Source organism: Triturus cristatus, chromosome 1_2 (genome assembly GCF_964204655.1).
Source record: "Triturus cristatus chromosome 1_2, aTriCri1.1, whole genome shotgun sequence".
Classification (NCBI taxonomy): Eukaryota; Metazoa; Chordata; class Amphibia; order Caudata; family Salamandridae; genus Triturus; species Triturus cristatus.
In genome coordinates this window covers 1,174,287,853-1,174,309,530 of record NC_140580.1, presented here as the reverse complement: position 1 = coordinate 1,174,309,530, position 21,678 = coordinate 1,174,287,853, and the positions used below count along the sequence as shown (strand labels likewise).

The following is a 21,678-nucleotide window of genomic DNA, read 5'->3' as shown; positions in this document are numbered from 1 at the left end:
CCTGCAAGTAGAGAACTGCCCCTGGGTTGCAGCAGGCTGCTTTCAGTTCCTCCTAGTGCTTCTTTTCTAGGTAGATTGTGGTTAGGAAGAGTACATATTGTCCAAAGTTACAATCTACCTGCAGTGTGTCACCCTTCCAAAGGTTGCAGAGTATCTTTCTATCTTTTCAGTCCTCAGCTGGCAAGGCCAGCTACCGCTTGCTGGGGACGGGAGCTGCGACATTCCTGGTGGTATGTCATCCCACACAGACTAAATCTCTGTGTCTGGTGTGCCTGAGTGCACCTCTTATTGATAAAGGTGGGGGGCCGCAAGAGTACTAGTGAAGGAGCGGATACACACTGCTTGTGGTGGTTCTTCCTGGATCTATGCATAAAACGACCATCCAAACAAAGCGAGGAGCCCACCTCAGGTTGCAACAGTGATCAAAGAGTACCAGTTGGGGTTCAGTACCCTTGTAGGAGGCTCAGAAAGTCGTGGTGTAGGGCTGAATCATCAGTTACTCGAAGAGCCAGAGAGAGACCAGCGGAGGGTTAGGGACTTGGATGAGCACAGACTCTATCTGGAGGGCAGGTATGCGTTGACGCATTGGGAAACACTTCTGCGGGACTGGTTATAAAACCAAGCTCTGCTCCTGCAGGAGCTCACGCAGGAGGTAAAAGCAGCGTGGTTAGCTGCTCGCAGCAGGGTGAATCAGTGGGGCAATAAGGCCAGTAGGAGTTTGCATTGGCTGTGTATCACCAGGGGAGTAGGGGCTCCAATAGCTTTTCAGGAGACTGGGGACGGTTACCTGGTGATGGGGAGCAAGCATATTGCAAAGGAAGTTGCAGCATACTCTAGGCAATTCTAAAGCGCAGACCCACAAATCCCATGGTCAGATCTGCCTCAATTTGTCTTAGACTTGCCAATGCCGAGGCTTACCCCGGAGGAACGGGAGTTGTTAGAGGCCGACGTCACGAGCGACGAGCTGGGAACGCCGTGACCCAGTTATAGGCAAGGAAGCGACCGGGCCCCAATGGGTTCCCAATGGAGTTTTGGCACTTAGTGTGGCCGCAAACGGGTCCGTTACCCTTAGAGTTCTTCCAAGAGGTAGTGAGGGACAGTGAGCTGCCACCGGACAGGCGGATGGCAGAGATCGTGGTAATACCAAAGCCGGGCACACATTGTGGGGGCTATCGTCCAATCTCGCTCCTAAACACGGAAGTCAAACTATGGGCCAAGATGATGGTCACTCCTCTGGCAGGGGTGATCCCATGCCTTGTACAACCCGATCAGTTGATTTTTATGCCGCAAAGGACACCTGGCATAATTTACATCAGATTCATAATGCTATAGCCATGGGCATAAAGCCCTCCTCTTCATCGATTTCCAAAAGGAGTTTGACTCCGTTAATTAGGAGTACTTGTTTGCCCTTCTCATCCGAATGGGGTTTGGTCCCAGGTTTGTGAGCTACCTGCGCCTTCTCTACACCTATTTGATGGCTAGAGTATGGATTGGGGGGCGGACTCGGAGTGGTTCCTGGTGGAAAGGTACACCCAGAAGGGTGTCTCCTCTACTGTTCGCACTGGCACAAGGGTATCTCCTCTACTGTTCACACTGGCAATCAAGCCCTTAGCTGCAAGTGGACACGCTGAGGAGGGTTTCAATGGACCGGGGAGGTGAGCAATAGAATATTGCTTTATGCTGACGACGTCCTTGTATTTCTGGATAACCAGGTGGTCACAGGCCCTAGGGTGCTATGTAATTTGGACATATTTGGTTCATACTCTGGTCTTCGGGTGAATCATCAAAAAAAATCAGCAATATATCCCATTGCCTCGTGGAAATGTGATGGGTGGAGGAAATACTGGTTCTTCCCTTCGTTGTCTGAATTCGGTCTAGACTGTCCCAGGCTTTCCTCCCACTGCATGGTTTTCTATGTTAGTTCCAGCCTATCCCAGTGGAAGGTTGCTTGAGATTTGTCCTGTCCTGGTCTTTCCTCCCATTGGAAAGATAGCTTGGGTTTAGTCAAAGCTGTCCCAGAGTTTCTTCTTAACAGATGGTCACTTTGTTTAGTAACACATTGCAGTAGGATTGTTAGTCAAGATCTGGACAATCTGAGCAGGACGCGAGGAAGGATTTGCCCAGAAGGCAAATCACCCTCTGTTCAAGGAAGCTGATGTGCAAAACCTGCTCTTCTGGACCAATGGATCCTACAGGCTGTAATAAAGGGAGTATGCCCTACTCTTTGGCCACTGTGCTTTTCTTGGTAGTCCCTGGTCCCAATAAGGACGACGGTCTTCATCCGATGATGTCCCTGACTCAAGTTCTTCCAGCACTGAGAGCAGAAGAGTGGACGCAGTCCCTTGACTTGCAGGACACATACTTCCATATACCTATTCTGCATTTGCACAGGAGGTGCCTTCTCTTCGTGGTAGGATCTGCCCACTACTAGTTTGTGGTTCTCTTCATATTCTGTGCTTTCCCTCCTCGTCAGAGAATCTTGGACATTCGAGATGAGATTGATGTTCCGTGAGGGAGCTCCAGTTCCAGTCCTGACCTGCTGGCTTCTTCCATCCTCCTGGCCACGTACACAAACTGGCACATGAGGGCTGTCCAGTTTTGCCTCCGCAGGAGGGTGTTCCAGCGATCTCCCCGGACAATGAAGCAAATATGATGTCGTGGTCGGGGAGGCGCACCGGTCTCAAGGGATGTGCTTCAAACCACCTCCACCCACCAGCTGTGACTGGGTGGTGATGGATGTATCTACCCTAAGGTGGGGTGCTCATCTGGAGGAGCTAGAGATCAGAGGAATCCGGTTCCCAGCCTCTCCAGAAAGGGGTGGACTGACAAAGCTGGACCTCCAGTGCATGTCTATATCGTCTAGCTATAAAATGGATTATTGATGGGGCTGATGTGGGCTTCCCCCAGACAGCCTTTAGTGGATCCATGAGGGCCTCATTAAAAGGCAACCAGAGTTCTGAGGAAGATGAAGATGGTTGCAAGACTTCCGTCAGAATAATCGGTCTGGCCTCTACAGTGGTTAGACAAAGCTTTGGTGTATCATCAGCATTCTTGATTACAGCATGAAAAGAGGCCACTGTAGCTTTGAATTTGAATTGAGGCCGGCCTTCTGTCACAAGCTACACTGATGCCTTGAATTTATCACAACGCTACGTTTGGCACAATTATCACGCCTAATCGCTACTTTTTCTGCAATCATTCAGAAATCCAGTCCGATACCCCACAACTGATTTGTTTTTTATCGGTGTCTGCCATTTACTCAAGAGACTTGGCTGAGACCGCTACGAGTGCCAGGAGCATTCGTCTACCTGTTTCACTCCTCGTTACCAGGTGCCTGATTCAGTCTACCCCTGATTACCAGTTGGATCTAACCCCTGGTTCCCTTACCCTAAGGCTCCAGGGTATAGCGCCATGTGCATCCTTCGAATATTTTGAAGAACCGACAGTCCAGCTTATCACCTTGTCCTGAAGACCCGTTTGGCATCCTTAACTTATGCTATTTGTCAGGGTCGAAACGTCGACGGCTATTGGTCCATGCTTCAATAGGTCACCTAGCATACAAATCCGTGTAATTCATTTATCGAGCTAGGGTCGTTGTTGCTACAATTTGGAACTGGACCTTGTTTTCAATAGTTTCATTTGTAATATATATGTACAGTATCATGTCACCTTGTTGTATAATACACAGATGTTTCCACCTTGTCACTTCATTCACTGTGTCAATATAAATCACGTTCACATGCGCCGCATTATTAACTGAATTATCAGACAGCCTTTTTCTTGCTTTTTTCTTGGTAATTCTTGACCTTGCTTAAATAACTTAGAAACATGAACTAAAATATTATCTTCTTTTCAAAACATAATTTTATTACAATACCCTGTCCCCATCACACACCACTACAGAAGAGGCTGCGCCTTGCCCTGGACTCATTACACGCTGCCATCAGACACGCTACCCCATTCCATGCACCCATTCCAAAGTCTGCCCAAAGAGAGGCTGTGTAATGGCACGTGCTAGTCAAACACTCACTAGCACATTGTGAGACTCGTAACAGCGTCTCTTAAGAGGCCAATCCTCGCAGTGAACCATGTTCATATAGCATATACTTACATTTCTCCTCTAGAGCTGCGCTCGTGCCAGGGGATGGAAGGAAAACATGTGGTTAATTAATGTTTCGAACACATCATTATCTAAACACTTTCAATGGCCTCCTCAAAGCCACCACTGTGAATGAAGGCTCATAGGAGAAGGATTGGCAACATGTATTTGTGTTGATAGGATTAGGCATGAGTGTGCCTACATCGTTCTAGCACCTGACATTTGATGCCAAACAAGACAATGTAACGGTACGTGAGGAACAACACTTCTAAATGTATCAGCTGCAGCATGCCATTGAACAGAAAACAAACATTTGTCCACCCTTGCCCCTTCATCAAAGAATTCCACCAAAGAATCACAGCAATGGTCTCATGAAACACATGTCAATTTCAATAAATATTCATCATTATTAAGATGTTTGGGCAAGCTACATGGATAAAACAGAATCTGCTAAAACATATTTATCTAAACTATAAATACGTTGTCAAAGGCCCAAGACAGAGCTTTCTGGGACTTGTGACAGAGCCCATCAGGCTGCAGCATCCAGGTTTACTCGTGATGTACAATACGAGGAGTTGTCATCGCTCCCACTAGCTGGCCATACTGAACGATGAAGTACTGTGACACTAAATGACAAATCTCATTGGAATTGTATGTTATAGTGGGCATTACATCCCATCCCTGTGAACAAAGCAAATGTTAAACAAACTGAAAACTTTGAATAAACCTATGTCTACTTTTGATACAAACCACTGCTTCCCAGAAAACAAACGCTTCCCTGTCCTATGAGCTCAATCTCCTCAACATCTTCCGAGTCCAGACTTCAAACCCCAGTGTTGGCCACGTTATCTGAACCCAAACTCATGAACAGTTTTGATACTCAAAGATCACACTTTACAAGAACTTCAAGTCTTGAACCTCATTAGAACCCAAAACCCTCTAAGCCCTCAGACACCAACGTACTGGACCTCAATGTTCCTCAGGCTCTTCTGATCCCACCACATCCCCATCTCAAAAGCAGTTTCAGAGAACCCAATACATTGTACACCCTAAAAATCAACTTTCTTTATTTAACGCCTTGAACCCTGTATTCCCTCCGCAACATTCTCAAAAGGGATTAAGGCGTGTAAGCATTAATTATGAGTGGCTGGGGGTTATGACATTTCATAGGGTACACTGGTATAATCAATACCTGCCCAGCTGCTTCTGCAGGTCCACCATGTACTGGTAACCCTGTGCATAGTAGGTGGCTTGAGCTTCGACAAACTCATGGAGACAGCGGAGGTGGTTCACCTGGGGCAGGGAACACAAAGACAGGATCAACAGGCATCACATCATAGAGCAGAGGCAGTGGTCGGTGGGGCCTAACATCTCAGGATCAGGGGAAGGTGAGTGGTGTGTAACATCTCAGTAGCAAGTGAAGTTGGGTGGGGTGTAACACCTCAGGATCAGGTGAAGTTGGGTAGGGTGTAACACCTCAGGATCAGGTGAAGTTGGGTGGGGTGTAACACCTCAGGATCAGGTGAAGTTGGGTGGGGTGTAACACCTCAGGATCAGGTGAAGTTGGGTGGGGTGTAACACCTCAGGATCAGGTGAAGTTGGGTGGGGTGTAACACCTCAGGATCAGGTGAAGGTGGGTAGGGTGTAACACCTCAGGATCGGTTGAAGTTGGGTGGGGTGTAACACCTCAGGATCGGGTGAAGGTGGGTGGGGTGTAACACCTCAGGATCAGGTGAAGGTGGGATGTAACATCTAAGGATCACAGTAAGGAGATGAGGGGTGCAACATATCAGGTGGAGGTGGGTCGGGTGTAACATATCAGGTCTGTGTAACACCTCAGGATCAGGTGAAGATGGGTGGGGTGTAACATCTCAGTTGAAGGAGATGGGGTGTAACACCTCAGGTGAAGGTGAGGATGAGTTGTGTGTAACATCCCAGGACCAGGTGATGGGGTGTAACACCTCAGGATAAGGTGGGTGGGGTGTAACACATCAGGTGAAGGTGGGTGGGGTGTAACATCACAGAATCCAGTGAAGGTGGTGGGCTGTAACATCTCCGGATCAGGTGAAGGTGGGTGGGGTATAACATTTCAGATCAGGGAAGGTAGGTGGGGATCTAACGTCTCAGGATCTGGTGAAGGTGGGTGAAGTCTAAAATATCATGATCAGAAGTTAGGACTCTCATGTCAGCACCAGGTGAAGGTTGGCATGGGTCTAACATCTCAGACCCCATCCACCTTGACCTGTTACTAACATCTCAGAAGCAGGAGGATGTGGACTAATATCTCAGCATCACATGAAGGAGGTCTGGACCTAAAATCTCAGAATAAGATGATGGTGGATGAGTCTTAGCAACTCACGATCAGGTAAAGTGGGTGTCGTCTAACATTTCAGGTGAAAGTGGGTAGGGTCTAACAACTCTGGTTAAAATGGGTAGGATCTAACATCTGAGGATCAGTAGAAAGTAGGTGGGGTATGACATCTTGGGGTCAGATGGAGGTGGGTGGGATCTTACATTTCCTAATCAGGTGTAGGTGGGTTGGTGGGTTCTATTGTCTCAGGATAAGGTGAAGGTGGGTGAGATCTAACATCTCGGGATCAGGTGACGGTGGGTCTAACAAATCAAATTTCGGTTAAGGTGAGTGCGATCTAACATCTGAGGATCAGTAGAAAGTGGGTGGGGTCTAACATCACAGGATCAGATGAAGATGTATGGGTTCTAACATCTCAGCATCAGATGAAGGCAGGTGGCTCTTTACATCTTAGGAACACACAAAAGGGGGCGTGTTCTGACAGCTCAGGTTCAGGTGAAGGTCTGTGGGGTCTGACAGCTCAGAATCAGAATGAGGCGAGTGGGATATAACATCTCAGTATCAGGTGAAGGTGGGTGGGTCTTACAAGCCATGATCCGGATAAGGTGGGTAGAATCGAACATATGAGGATCAGTAGAAACTAGGAGGGTTCTGACATCTAAGGATCAGATGGAGGCAGGTGGGATCTTGCATCTCCGGATTAGGTGTAGGTGGGTGAGCTCTGTCTCAGGATAACATGTAAGTGGGTGACAGCTAACACCTCAGGATCAGGTGGGGGTGTATTAAGTCAGAATCTGGTGAAGGTAAGTCAGATCTAACATCTAAGTATCAGTAGAAGGTGGGTGGGGTCTAACCACAGGATCGGGTGTAGGTCTGTGGGGTCTGACATTTCAGGATCATATGAAGGTGGGTGGGCTCTAACATCTCAGAATCAGATGAAGGTGAGGGGGTCGAACAAGTCAGGATCTGGTGAAGGAAGGTGGGTATGATCTAGCATCTCAGGTGAAAGTCGGTGGGACCTTACATCTCAGGTAAAACTCAGTGGGGTCTAACATCTCAGGTGAATGTGGGTGGGGTCTATCATCTGAGATGAACATGCGCGAGATCCTACATCTCAGGGTGAAAAATCAAAAGACCTAATAATATCTTGGAGGTAGAGTGAGAGTGGGTAAAGCCGAACATCTCAATATTAGACTAAACTGGATGGGGCATAAGATCTCAGAATGAGACAAAGGTAGGTGGATGCTAACACCTAAACATAAGGTTAAGGTGGGTGTGCTCCAACTTCTCACAGGTGTGCTGCAATATCTCAGAATTAGACAATGGTGGGAGAGATGTACCATCTCTAGTGTAAGGTGAAGGCAGGTGGAGCCAAACATCTCCGGATTAGAATAAAGTTAGATATGGTTGAACATCTTGGAGGTAAAGTAAAGGTAGGTGGGGCCTAAAATCTAGGAATGAGACAAAGATGGGTGGGGCCCAGTCTCAGGATGAAGTAAAGGTGGGCGGAGCCTAACATCTTAGGCTGAGGTGAAGGTGGGTAGAGCCTAACATCTCAGGGTAAGATAAATGTAAATGTGGCCTTAAACTGCAGGGTGAAATTAAGCTGCTTACGGCCTAACATTTCAGGATACCACCCAATTGGGTGGGGTATAACATCTCAGAAGTAAGGGGTAGTTAGAAGGGGGGCTAACATTTGAGAATTAGATGAATAAAGCTGTGGCCTAACTCCATAAATTAATCTAAGGTAAGTGAGTATGAGATAAAGGTGGGTGGAGCGTTACATCTCAGAGTTAGGTGAAGATTGGTGGTGGCCTAACATCATTAGGTTGTGGTGAAGGAGGGGGTTGGGAGACAATATGTCAGTATTAGATAAAGGTGGGTCCACTCTTCCACCTCAGAGAGAGACTAAGGTAGATGTGGGGTTTAATAGAAACATGAAGAGGCATGTTGAACATGATAGGTACCTCAAATTGTGTACAATTTAATGACTAATCCTACAACAGTAACCATTGTGTGTCAACTATTGCCTCACAAAGTATGTCAGTACTTGCTCATGGTTTTATATAATGGCAAGACTTCTCTTTACAGGATTTGCAATGCACGGGGTCCTTCCAGCAAAACTAAGTGTACGACTATTACTTGAGTCCTTCAATAGAGCTGGCTCTTCTCTTTGGGCCAAGGCACGTTCATGGTTCATGCCATGGACTGGAGTGAGGAGGGGATGCTAAGAAACAAGGCTGGCAAGATACTCACATGGGTACTGCTGATGCCCTCCAGTAGGAGCCGCGTCACCTCTGCCTGGCGATCAAACTCTGTCTGGGCGACACGCAGCTCGTGCTCCGCCTGCAAAAGTAAAGCATGCATGGGGCACTTCAGTATAGACTAGGATCCCAGGATTCCCTTTACAGCTCTTCGCTCTGTCTCCTTTTGGAACCTGCTTTTATAGCCGAGATTTTAAACTCGGTGAGGTCAGAGTTGTGCCTTCATTCTTCTACAAACCCTAAGGGTACCGGGAAGATACTCTGTGTGTCTAGGTTTCTCTTTTAATTCATATTAATATTTGGAGACTTGTGAACAGTTTTAGATGTTACAAAGAAGCCATATGAAAGAGCATTATAGGTTACACAGAGTGAGAGGTGACTACATCAGAAAAGTGATCCCCAAGCCCCGGGGTCTGAATCACCTGCAGCATAGCAGTACCTTAGAAGTGGAACCACAAAGCACAAGCAGTATCCTGATGCTTTACCTATGTTACTACTTTTCCTGCTACCTTTGTGACATGCCCTGGCACTGGCTCTTGGGCGACGAGGCTTTCATCAAGTCAAAGGTCTAGACAGGCCTGACAAGAGGACAGAGACAACCACAAGCAGTCTCACAAGTCTGCACCAAGCCCTGAAGCAGTAATATGAAGATGTCAACCAGAGTGTAGGGTGTTATTGATCCTACTGATCAGAACTCCACACGTTTCCAGCTGCCCCATTTCTCATTAGATTTTCCAGAAAAGTTCAAACTAGTTGAAACTCTTTAGGAACAGGGCTGGTGCCAATTAATGTGCAAAGTCATGAATAATGCAGGGGGATAGTGAACAATAGGATTTTGTCAAAACAGAGTGTGTGTGTGATTGGTGATGTGAGATCACAGGTTAGTGGGAGGGTTTGAAGTCAATGCATAATGAACGAATTACTTATCTTTGGTAGCACTATTTCTGGTGGATACTGCATCTATCCGCAGATTTCTCACCTTTAGAATATCCCCAGGTGCCAGATTGGATCCAAAAGATTTAAACACCACTGCTCCCGCATGCCAGTAGACAGCGTTGTGCAGCTTCGCATTGACTTCGTGCCAACCCAGAAGAAACGAACAAAGCCGTATATAAACAAAACCCGGGCACAGCAACATCAGTTTCTTTCTGGACTCTGTCCATGCACTCTGACTGAGAGCCCACAAACCAATAAGAGTACCAGTGTACAGACCTCCAGCTCGGGATTTTATATGAGAAAAGAGGCCATACCACAGAAGTTGGTTGGAGGGCAGTGAGGAATCTGTGGTTAGATTGAGTATCCGCCCGACAGAGTTATCGAAGCAAAGTTACTTGTTCTTTTGATGGATACTTCTAACCAAAGATTCCTCACCTTTAGAATAGATAACAAAGTAATACCTCCCCAGGGGGTGGGTGTGTAAAAAAGCTCAAATCAAACCAGACCAAATGGGGAAAACAACCTTCCCGCCAGATCGGTCAAGGCATTAGTGCTTTGTGAACATATACACTAATGCCCACGGATGTCCAAAACAGACAATTGGCGTGCCAACGAACTAGTAGCAGCCTTAGCCCTAGTGGCATGAGCCCTCAGTTGTTCTGAAGGTTGCCTCTTGGGCAATGTATAGCACACCTTAATGCAGAGGACTATCAGCCGTTACTACGCTGTTTTCTGCACCACTTTACCTATCCTTGCCCCAGCGAACCTCACAAACAGCTGATCGTCCATCCGATGGTCTTTGGTGCGATTGATGTAGAAGATCACAGGTCTTTTGGGGTCCAGCTGATGGAGTCTCTCTTCCTCTTTCAAGGGGTGAGGAGGATCAAAGAATCTTTAGAATTTAATGGATTTCCCAACATGAAAAGTAGTCATGACTTTTAGGAAAGGGGCCACGCTGGTCCTCAACACCAGTATGTAGTGTAGTGAGACTGCACTGAGAGAGCCTGACTAGATGAAGTCATTGCAATGGGGAAGCCTGTCCACAGAGCCAGAAGATGCAACAAGCAGCTGTGCATCTGTGCAAAAGGAGTACACATTATGAATGTCTGTACCACACAGATCCCACGGAGGCATTACAAAGGGTTTGAGGGGGGGAAACGCGTGTCAAACCTCTTAGAAATCGCATTACAACAGGTGATTTAAAGAAGGACGGCTAGTAAACACAAAAAGGCCACCAAATAACCTTTAATGGTGCCCACCACAAATACTCTCTGGGCCAGACATAACAAATAATAAGACATTCAGCAGTTTGGCTTGCAACAGGTCCATGATGCGGACTCCACACCCGGCAACAGATTTGTCACAGTGCCCAGTGTAGATTGACTTGGTAAAGGGACACTGGGCAGCAAGAATGACATACCATTCCCAGCAGTAGATCAAATGCAGTCATCTGCAGCCGCTCAGTTTTTCACACATGGAGGAGGAGGCTGCTCAGGTTCAGGTGCAGAACGCTGCCATTATGCTGCCACAGAAGATCATTCTGAAGTGGCAGCTTGATCGAGGAGCAGATGCTCATGCTCCAAAGTTTCAGGTACCACACTCTCCTGGCTAAATTAAGAACGACAAGAATGTTGTGGGCTAAGTCATTCCTCAACTTTTTTCACATCTCAGGGCAGGGAAGGCACGTGTGGGAAGATGTACAGGACTCTCGTGGTCAACTCTAACCAGGATGAGTCTCCAAGAGAGCGCCTTCTAGAAAACTCAAATGCTCAAGTGTTGACACTGCACATTCTCGATGGTAGCAAACCGTTCCAGCTAGGGTTCTCCCCGTTGTTGGAAGATGCTGTGCCTCTGCAGAGTGTAATAGTCATCCATGATCTGTCAGGCACTGTTTGCTCAACTCATCTGCCCTGGCATTTAAAAATCCCGACAAGTGGTTCACAATCAGGAGAAATCCCGATGTCCAGCCAACTAGAGAGGCGAAGAGACGCTTGACATAGGACCAAAGATCTCACGCAGCCCTGTTTGTTGCAGCATCACTTGGTGGTAATGTTGTCTGCGAGGAACTGCACCAGCATTCCTTTGAAGGGCAGTAGGAAGAAAGAATGGCCCACACCTCCAACAAATGGATGTGGAGTCGGTTTCCACCAGAGACCCGAGTCCCCTGATCTCTACCTCTCCCAGATGACCTCCCCAACCAAGCAGAGATGCATTTGTCACCAAAGGCAGCTCTGAGTGCATCGAGGAAAGAGGTCTACTGCTGACCCAACTTTGGTAAAGCAGCCACCCCTGTAGGTCTTTCACAGTCTCCCTTGAAACATGGACTGGGTTGCTAGGTATTGGGCCTACTGAGACTTCAGACCCCACTGCAGAGCCCACATATGCCACCTGACATTCAACAAGCAGGATGAAGGAGGCAATAGGCCATGAAGCTTCAGAGCCACTCTCAATGAGACTCAGGACCAAGGCTGAAACATCAGGATCATAGCCCGAATGTCCTGGCCTCGTTGTGCCAGATGGAAGGCCCTGAATTGAACCATATCCAAGACGGCTCCATTGAAAATGTGTCTCTGTAAAGAAGTCCGGTTTGATTGACACATAGGTCATGAACCCCAGTGATGTTAGGAAGGTTACCGTCATCCGAAGGTGCTCCACCGCAGAGTGTGATGAGCCCACCTTCAACAGCGACTTGTAGAAGTAGGGGAAAACTGGTATCCCAAACCTCTGAGTGGGTGCTGTGAACAGTGCCACCACTTTCATGAACACCTGAGGGACACTGGTGCGGTCACAGTAGAGCACAGCAAACTGAAAGTGCTCCTGGCCCACCCTTAACCACAGGTAATGTCAAAGCATAAAATGTGTGAACCATCGTTCAACCCTTTTGTAAGTGGTCCTCCATTTAATGTCTGCTTGAAATAGTGTTTTTGCAAAATGTTTGTTTTTGTAAAATGCTCACTTGACATAAACTTGTAAGTTTCCACTACTAGCTTGTTTTTTTGTGGACAATGCAGGTGTAGGATGAAGACATGTTAACTTGTATTTTGAAGTTTCCACTCCTTGTCTACAGTTTGAAAGAATGAAAGGGCAGGCACAAAAAAGCTGCTTTATCCCAAAAATGCTTGATTGGGGCCTGGCAAAATAATCAGTTCCAAGCCATAGATTTACTGCCAAGACGCTCGGCTGTGAAACCGGTGACTTCTAGTTTGAGTTCTTTCATGTTCTTGAGGAGTGACCTTGCAACTGTAAATAATAATCAATTTAGCTCTTAACATTTGTCTATTGTGTGATCTCATGTATAAAAGGCTTAATGTAACCCCAGGAGGCGGAACACTTTATGGAAGTTCGGTCAACTGCGTTTTCCCACTCGAGCTTGGGGCAAAAAAACTAAGCTCATTATCTGCATACCACATCCGTGTGTGGACTGTTTATTGCCTTTCAGAAATTGTGCTTTCACAGGAATGTCTGTGGGACTGCAGGATGAGCACATCAAAGTAGGTGTCCTGCAAGTCCAGGGTCACTATCCATTCACCCAGATCCAGAGGAGAATGGACCCTGACTCTGTCCATGTGAAGGCAAGCTTTCAGGCGGTAGAGATCTAAGATAGCACAAAGGCTTCTGTCCTTTTTCGGCATTAGGCTATAGCGGGAGAAACACACAGTCCCTCTTCCCGGATCTGGTACCCTATATATAGCCCCTACATGGCCAAGAGAGTCTGCACTTCTTGCAACAAGATGGCTAGGTGCTCCTCTCAAAGCCGCTCTAACATGGAGAGAAATGGCAGAGCATAGCCCCTTTGAATGAACTGAAGGACCCATCTGTCGGATCCTTCGTATCCCCGGCAGTACCGAGTGACATATCTGGCAGCGTACTACCAATATTGTATGATTTGAGGCACGAAAATTCTTCAGGGACTGCCAGCAAGATTTTGCTAAGCAGGTCTCAAACATGTGTATCGCCCAAGCAGAGAGCTGACATAAACCAACCTTATGGCTAGGCTGGTTGATGAAAACACCTATGCAGTGGCGGCTAGTGGATCTAGAAAGTGGTATGCACTGCAAGAAGTCAAGAAAGAGAACACGTTTCCATCATCCATCTGCACAGGAAGGGACATCACTGGCTTTCCCAAAATTCATATGTACAGAAAGTGACATCACTCCCCTACCGGGACCTACTTAATAGCTGCCACAGAGTGAGCGCGCAGTGAACACACATAGTGGCCACGTCACTGGCATTCCAAAGCCACACCACACCACCACAGAGATCTGGGACACAGATCACAGATCGCCACAGCCATACCCCAGGATTGTCTATGAAGACAGACTTCACAAGCCTGGAGGTAGAATCGCCATCGTCCCCAAGACTACCAACAGTTGTACCACGTCCACGGACACGCCATCCTCCAATATTGAACACCTGCCATTCAAGCTCCATGTGACTGCCAACTTAGCCCCAAGAGGCACTCACCTCTACAGATGACTGGAACAGCGCACCAACATCATCACAGACTTTATTGCAACATTCACCCTCAATGCTAGCAATTCCATCCTACACTGAGACCTGAACTTCCACCTGGAATCCCACCCCAACCCCAACTCATGAGCACCGATTGAAGACCTTGGAGTCCTAGGCTTCACAAAACAAATAAAGGAACCTACCCCCGTCGCAGGATACCTCCTGCCCCATATTTTCACCAACTTCAACAGCATCAGAGTCAACAAGCCTACACCAGTCCCCTGGACAGACCACACCCTTGTCAAGTTCAGTATCCCCATCCCAGTTCAATGCACATGTACCACCGCCAGACCAGCCCACCGAAAGTGGAACAGCATCACTGACTAGGACTGGAACACGGCTCTCAACACCCAAAGTCCAAAACACAGCAACAGCCTCCCTGAAGCCATCAAGAATTTCATCAATTGAATCACCTCCTGTACGGACTCCCTGTCCTGTCCCCCCACACCCCTAAAAACAGCAATGCAACAATATCCAGACCTCAGGTCAATTAGTACACCAGAACTGAGACTGATGAAATGCTACTGAACGCAACTGGAACGCAAACGGAGAATGAGTCAGGCCAATGCAGCCAGGAGCACATTCAAATCTGCCCTATGACGCTATTACCAAATGATCCAGACCAGCAAACGAGCCACTCGGCAGACTGCATCGATGCCAGCACCAACAGACCCAGGGAAATCTTCGCCATTGTGAAAGATTTCACCTCACCATCAGCCGCCTCCAACTTGATCACCCCCTCGCAGGACCTCTGCAACAATCTCTCTCAATTCTTCAGCAACAAAATTACTGCCATTTACAGCAACTTTAGCCCGCAAACGGACTAGAAAGACTTCACCAAACACCTACAGAGGTCATCACCCCAGAAAAAAACGCTGCCACCTTAAAGTTCATCCACTCATGGTACCCATTTGACGCCTCCCCCACCTACTCCAGAGGATGGCAACCCATCAGCATGATGCGCACACTCATTCTGAATGCCACCACCTCTTCTGCGACCTTACCAGATGCTTGGAAACATGCAATTGTTCTCACATTGCAGCAGAAACTCTCTGAAGACCCTTCAATGCTCGTCAACTAGACAGATCTCCTAGCTACCATTCATGTCCAAGGTCTATGAGAAAATCAGTAACCAGCACCTCACTGAATACCTCCAAGACCAGCAACTCCTCAACACCACTCAGTCTGGTTTCAGACCCAACCACAGCACCAAAACTGTCTTTGTCGCCATCACGGATGGCATCCGCATGACTCTGGACAAAAAAGACACGGCGGACCTAATACTTCTGGGTCTCTCTGCAGCCTTTGACAGTCTCCCACCCCATCCTCATCCAACGCCTACACAATATTGGAATCCAAGGACACACATTCCAATGAATCTGCTCCTTCCTGGCTGGTAAGACGCAGCCAGACTGGCAGCATACACCTCAGACACCTGCAGAGTTCTGCAAGGATCCTCCCTGAGCCCGACAGTCTGCAGCGCACCCCTCCAGACAGCATCATCTGCAACCACAACATCAATGTCCTCTCTTACGACACACAACTCATTCTCTCCCTCAGAAATAAGACGCACAGAACCGGATCAAGTTTAAAGCCTGAATGATTGAAACTGCCCATTGGATGAAGACCAGCTGTCTAAACCTGAACACCGACAAGACTGAAATTGTGATCTGCCTAAACCCACCCACACCAGCAACCTTGGGATCATCAGACAGCAAACCCGACAGGACTGCCCAAGTCAATGCGGTCACTGCCTCATGCTTCCATACTCTGAAGATGAGGAGTAAGATTTTCAAATGGCTCCCAATCAGCACCCAGAAAACTGTGGTCCCAAGCAAGCTGGACTACGGGAACACGTCTATGCAGGGCTCAACAAAAAATTCACCAAAAGACTGTAGACCATTCAGAACTCCGCAGCCAGAATCACTCTCAACCTACTACGTCCTATTCACAACCAACCACACCGGAAGGAGCTGCACTGGCTCCCCATTCACAACTCAACCCTTACACTTTCACAGCACTATAAAACACTGGACCAGCATACCACAAATCACATCGGCTTTCCCAAACCTTCCATACACCTCCACTCATCCGGACTCCTACTTACACAAATCCTACGCATACGGAAAACCAGGCCTGGTGGTTGAGCTTTCTATGTGGCTGCTAAACCATGGGACGACCTGCCGCTATACACGAGAGCCTCCCCCTTACTTCTTGAATTCCGCAAGAAGCTGAAGACATGGCTTTACGAGTAGACCCACCTTGTCCTAGTTGTGGCTAGCCTCACACCTGCTCAGCGCCAAGATACCCTCCGGGTGATAGAGCGCTCTGCCTAGACTCACACCTGCCCAGTGCCAGGATACCCTCCCCGGTGATAGTGTGCTCTGCCTAGCCTCACACCTGCCCAGTGCCAGGATACCCTCCGGGTGATAGTGCGCTCTGCCTCGACTCACACCTGCCCAGTGCCAGGATACCCTCCGGGTGATAGTGCGCTCTGCCTCGACTCACACCCACTCAGTGCTAGGATACCCTCCCCGGGGATAGTGCGCTCTGCCTAGACTCACACCTGCTCAGTGCCAGGATACCCTTCGGGTGATAGTGCGCTCTGCCTAGCCTCACACCTGCCCAGCGCCAGGATACCCTCCCCGGTGATAGTGTGCTCTGCCTAGCCTCACACCTGCTCAGCGCCAGGATACCCTCCCCGGTGATAGTGTGCTCTGCCTAGCCTCACACCTGCCCAGCGCCAGGATACCCTCCCCGGTGATAGTGCGCTCTGCCTAGACTCACACCTGCTCAGCCCAGGATACCCTCCTCGGTGATAGTGCGCTCTGCCTAGACTCACACCTGCTCAGCCCAGGATACCCTCCCGGGTGATAGTGCGCTCTGCCCAGCCTCACACCTGCTCAGCGCTGGGATACCCTTCGGGCGATAGTGCGCTCTGCCTAGACACACACCTGCTCAGCGCTGGGATACCCTTCGGGTGATAGTGCGCTCTGCCTAGACACACACCTGCTCAGCGCTGGGATACCCTTCGGGTGATAGTGCGCCCTGCCTCGACTCACACCCACTCAGTGCTAGGATACCCTCCCCGGGGATAGTGCGCTCTGCCTAGCCTCACGCCTGCTCAGTGCCAGGATACCCTCCTCGGTGATAGTGCGCTCTGCCTAGACTCACACCTGCTCAGTGCCAGGATACCCTCCGGGTGATAGTGCGCTCTGCCTAGCCTCACACCTGCCCAGCGCCAGGATACCCTCCCCGGTGATAGTGTGCTCTGCCTAGCCTCACACCTGCTCAGCGCCAGGATACCCTCCCCGGTGATAGTGTGCTCTGCCTGGACTCACACCTGCCCAGTGCCAGGATACCCTCCCCGGTGATAGAGCGCTCTGCCTAGCCTCACGCCTGCCCAGTGCCAGGATACCCTCCTGGGTGATAGTGTGCTCTGCCTAGCCTCACACCTGCCCAGTGCCAGGATACCCTCCGGGTGATAGTGCGCTCTGCCTAGACTCACGCCTGCCCAGTGCCAGAATACCCTCCGGGTGATAGTGCGCTCTGCCTAGCCTCACACCTGCCCAGCGCCAGGATACCCTCCCCGGTGATAGTGCCCTCTGCCTAGACTCACACCTGCTCAGCGCCAGGATACCCTCCTCGGTGATAGTGCGCTCTGCCTAGCCTCACACCTGCTCAGCGCTGGGATACCCTCCGGGTGATAGTGCGCTCTGCCTAGACTCACACCTGCCCAGTGCCAGGATACCCTCCCAGGTGATAGAGCGCTCTGCCTAGACTCACACCTGCTCAGCCCAGGATACCCTCCCCGGTGATAGTGTGCTCTGCCTAGACTCACGCCTGCCCAGTGCCAGGATACCCTCCGGGTGATAGTGCGCTCTGCCTAGCCTCACACCTGCTCAGCGCCAGGATACCCTCCCCGGTGATAGTGTGCTCTGCCTAGCCTCACACCTGCTCAGCGCCAGGATACCCTCCCCGGTGATAGTGCGCTCTGCCTAGCCTCACACCTGCCCAGCGCCAGGATACCCTCCCCGGTGATAGTGCGCTCTGCCTAGACTCACGCCTGCCCAGTGCCAGGATTCCCTCTGGGCGATAGTGCGCTCTGCCTAGCCTCACACCTGCTCAGCGCTGGGATACCCTCCTCGGTGATAGTGCGCTCTGCCTAGACTCACACCTGCTCAGCACCAGGATACCCTCCCCGGTGATAGTGCGCTCTGCCTAGACTCACACCTGCTCAGCACAAGGATACCCTCCGGGTGATAGTGCGCTCTGCCTAGCCTCACACCTGCTCAGCGCTGGGATACCCTCCGGGTGATAGTGCGCTCTGCCTCGCCTCACGCCTGCTCAGTGCCAGGATATCCTCCTCGGTGATAGAGCGCTCTGCCTAGACTCACGCCTGCCCAGTGCCAGGATACCCTCCGGGTGATAGTGCGCTCTGCCAAGCCTCACACCTGCTCAGTGCCAGGATACCCTCCCCGGTGATAGTGTGCTCTGCCTAGCCTCACACCTGCTCAGCGCCAGGATACCCTCCGGGTGATAGTGCGCTCTGCCTAGACTCACGCCTGCCCAGTGCCAGGATATCCTCCTCGGTGATAGTGCGCTCTGGCTAGCCTCACACCTGCTCAGCGCCAGGATTCCCTCCGGGTGATAGTGCGCTCTGACTAGACTCACGCCTGCCCAGTGCCAGGATACCCTCCGGGTGATAGTGCGCTCTGCCTAGCCTCACACCTGCCCAGTGCCAGGATAACCTCCAGGGCGATAATGCGCTCTGCCTAGACTCACGCCTGCCCAGTGCCAGGATACCCTCCTCGGTGATAGTGCGCTCTGGCTAGGATCACACCTGCTCAGCCCAGGATACCCTCCCAGCGATAGTGCGCTCTGGCTAGACTCACGCCTGCCCAGTGCCAGGATTCCCTCCGGGTGATAGTGCGCTCTGACTAGACTCACGCCTGCCCAGTGCCAGGATACCCTCCGGGTGATAGTGCGCTCTGCCTAGACTCACACCTGCTCAGTGCCAGCATACCCTCCCCGGTGATAGAGCGCTCTGCCTAGACTCACGCCTGCTCAGCGCCAGGATACCCTCCGGGTGATAGTCTGCTCTACAACTCTGCATAACATCAGAAAATAACACTGACAAAAGAGCAAGCACATCTGAAATGAAGGAGGTTGCTGCAGGGTTTTTATTGTTTTGCAAGCAATCCATTAAATACTGTGTCTCAATTTGAAAAAAGAGTGTAGTAAATATAATGCGGTTGCCCCAAAGTATTTTATCATTGCAGTCTTTAAACAAAGATGTTAAAAAAGGCAACATGAAAATCAACACGGCAGCAATTTAAATCTTCGTTTCAGGAAATAGATATCAACATGTATAGCCCATGACTCTCGTAGAGGTCTTTTATATATCGATTTTTGTAGGAAAAAACTTCCAGTCATGAAGCATCTGAGAACTGCAGAAAGGTGTTTAATCATACAGTGGTGAAGGGAGGATGGGCCTGGCTGCTGTACAAATGGTGACCCCCCCCCCCCCCCACACACCCTAGGCACTGCCAGAGGCAGTCAGAAGGAGGAGGGATAAGGGGCTGCAAAGCTTCTGCTGGTCCAGAAGTCCTGCATTTCAGCCCAAAGCTCCTTTATTGGCAACACAAAGGTTAGAATTCCAAGGAGAAGAAAGGAGCCCTTGTTAGGAACATGCGTGAGAAGCGCCGCTCCTCTTTAGCATACAGGTTGCATGAGTTCTCCACTGCTTGAGGCCAGCCTTCCAGGGCCGAAACTAGCTGCCAGATTCCTCCCCCAACACAGCCCCCTCAGCACCATCTACTGCCATATTCACACTGTAAGCCAGCCCTGCTCCCGGTCATTCACCTGCATGATGCTCTTCTGACTTCACCATGGGCCACAATAGTGCCCCAGGACAGGCTTATCCGGAGTTGGTTACAACAGCCCATGCCCACCAGTCCTGAAGTCACTGTACTGGCTTGGACCTTGAGTGTGAGTGAAACCTTAACCGGCACATGGGCAGAAGTTGCCACTCCACCCCCCTTCCCTCCTTCTAAACAGTGTCAGCTGAGTCACTTCAGGCTTCAAAACATCCATAAGCGGATTGGTCTTAACTTCAACAGAAGAAAATTGTAAGTCCAACGTCAATGCTACATGTTGTAACCCCATAGCGTAAGAAGCAATGCCTTCCGTTGCTGGCACAAGGGCTCGGGGAACCGACCCAGTATCAGGGTAAGTGTCTAACCCACTGGCCTCCTGTAAATACGTACATAGATTGCACTCATCAGAATGTGCTATCATCTCCATCGTCCTATTCGAAGGCTGGCTGACACGGAGCACCAAAGGGCAGCTCAGTGGTAGAAGCATTGTCTTGTGTGAACCAGAGTGTGTAGGGCTCAAGTGCATCGGAGTGAATTTGGGAGATGACCTCAGTCAAGGCCAAGATGAGTTTGGCTTGGAGTCGGACACCCAAAACGGGAATGAGTCCTTCTCCGGCATCGGGACAGTGTCAAAGTCCAAGGAACCAGAGTGGATTTTGGCACTAGGGTGAAGTTGGCTTCATAGCCTAAGCGGAACCTGAAGCGAGTTTGGGAGGCACAAAAGGCACCAAACACAGATCCGCCATAAGAAATCAGACTGGAGGCCACTGCAGAACCTTGGGGCCCGAAGGCACACCCGAGGGAGCCAGAAGAGTGGCAAAGATTCACAAAATAGCCTCTCTAAACACCTCTATCAGTTGCAATGTCGGCGATGACCCGGGAAACTCAGGATATGTCAAGATCAATTGTGGAAAGTGCTTCTCAGAAGGAGTTCAGGAGCAAGGCAGAGAGGCATATTGATGTCTTCTTGGATGGAGAGAAGTGAGAGGAGGACAAGTCCTGCTTGTCCTACTTATGTTTCTTCTTTGACTTGGACTCACTAGAAGACTTCAACAATTAAGCGAATCGGTCGCGGAAATAGCCTCAAGAGCTGGCACGGGTCTGTGCCCTTGGCTTCCAGCAGGACTTCTTTAGCTGATGTTGTGCAATGTAAAGCTTTCCTTCATAATGTTAGATCAGCTTTGGGTACATGAGGGAGCACTCCTGAAATGAATTGCAGGCGTACCTGAACCTCAAACACGAGATGCACTTCTGCCTTGGGGAGTTGTCACTGAACCTCAAACATGAGATGCACACCTGTTGTATATGTAAAAAATGTAAATTGATACTTGTATAGAGCACTACTCACCCGCAAGGGTCTCAAGGCGCTTGTACGAATACCGCTGTGGAACCCATCCTGGCTTTCCCTGTGAGGCGTCCACTCCTGGGCACCCCCAAGGTGGAGGCCAGGCATCCTTAGCGTTGTGGGGGCCGTTGTGGAGATTAAGCAAGCTATTGCCCAGAGTTGCAGAGTGGGACTCCATGATTGGAATAGGCACCGAGGCGAGAATTATCAGGTCCGTGGAATTCTTTTTGAGCCCAAGACCCGCCGAGGCGGGGAATTGAACCCTGGTCCCGGGCTAGACCTCTGCATCAGGGTCTGCCGCTCTAATCATTGAGCCACACTTCTCCAGTCAT

At 49.7% G+C, this 21,678-nt stretch overlaps 1 protein-coding gene across 8 annotated transcripts in view; it reads right to left on the bottom strand.

The window, feature by feature from the left end:
• The window catches only part of SH3GLB2 (SH3 domain containing GRB2 like, endophilin B2), a 318,008-nt gene that overhangs the window by 29,507 nt on the left and 266,823 nt on the right, over positions 1–21,678 (bottom strand). For 4 of the 8 annotated variants that reach the window (XM_085614021.1, XM_085614027.1, XM_085614025.1 and 1 more), the window contains 3 exons: positions 8,667–8,756; positions 5,292–5,392; positions 4,112–4,126 (listed from right to left, as the gene is read on the bottom strand). In XM_085614021.1, the coding sequence (XP_085470147.1) occupies positions 4,112–4,126; positions 5,292–5,392; positions 8,667–8,756 (206 nt within the window). The remainder of the gene's footprint in view (positions 1–4,111; positions 4,127–5,291; positions 5,393–8,666; positions 8,757–21,678) is intronic. The other 4 variants (XM_085614028.1, XM_085614022.1, XM_085614026.1 and 1 more) reach the window with 1 other exon arrangement.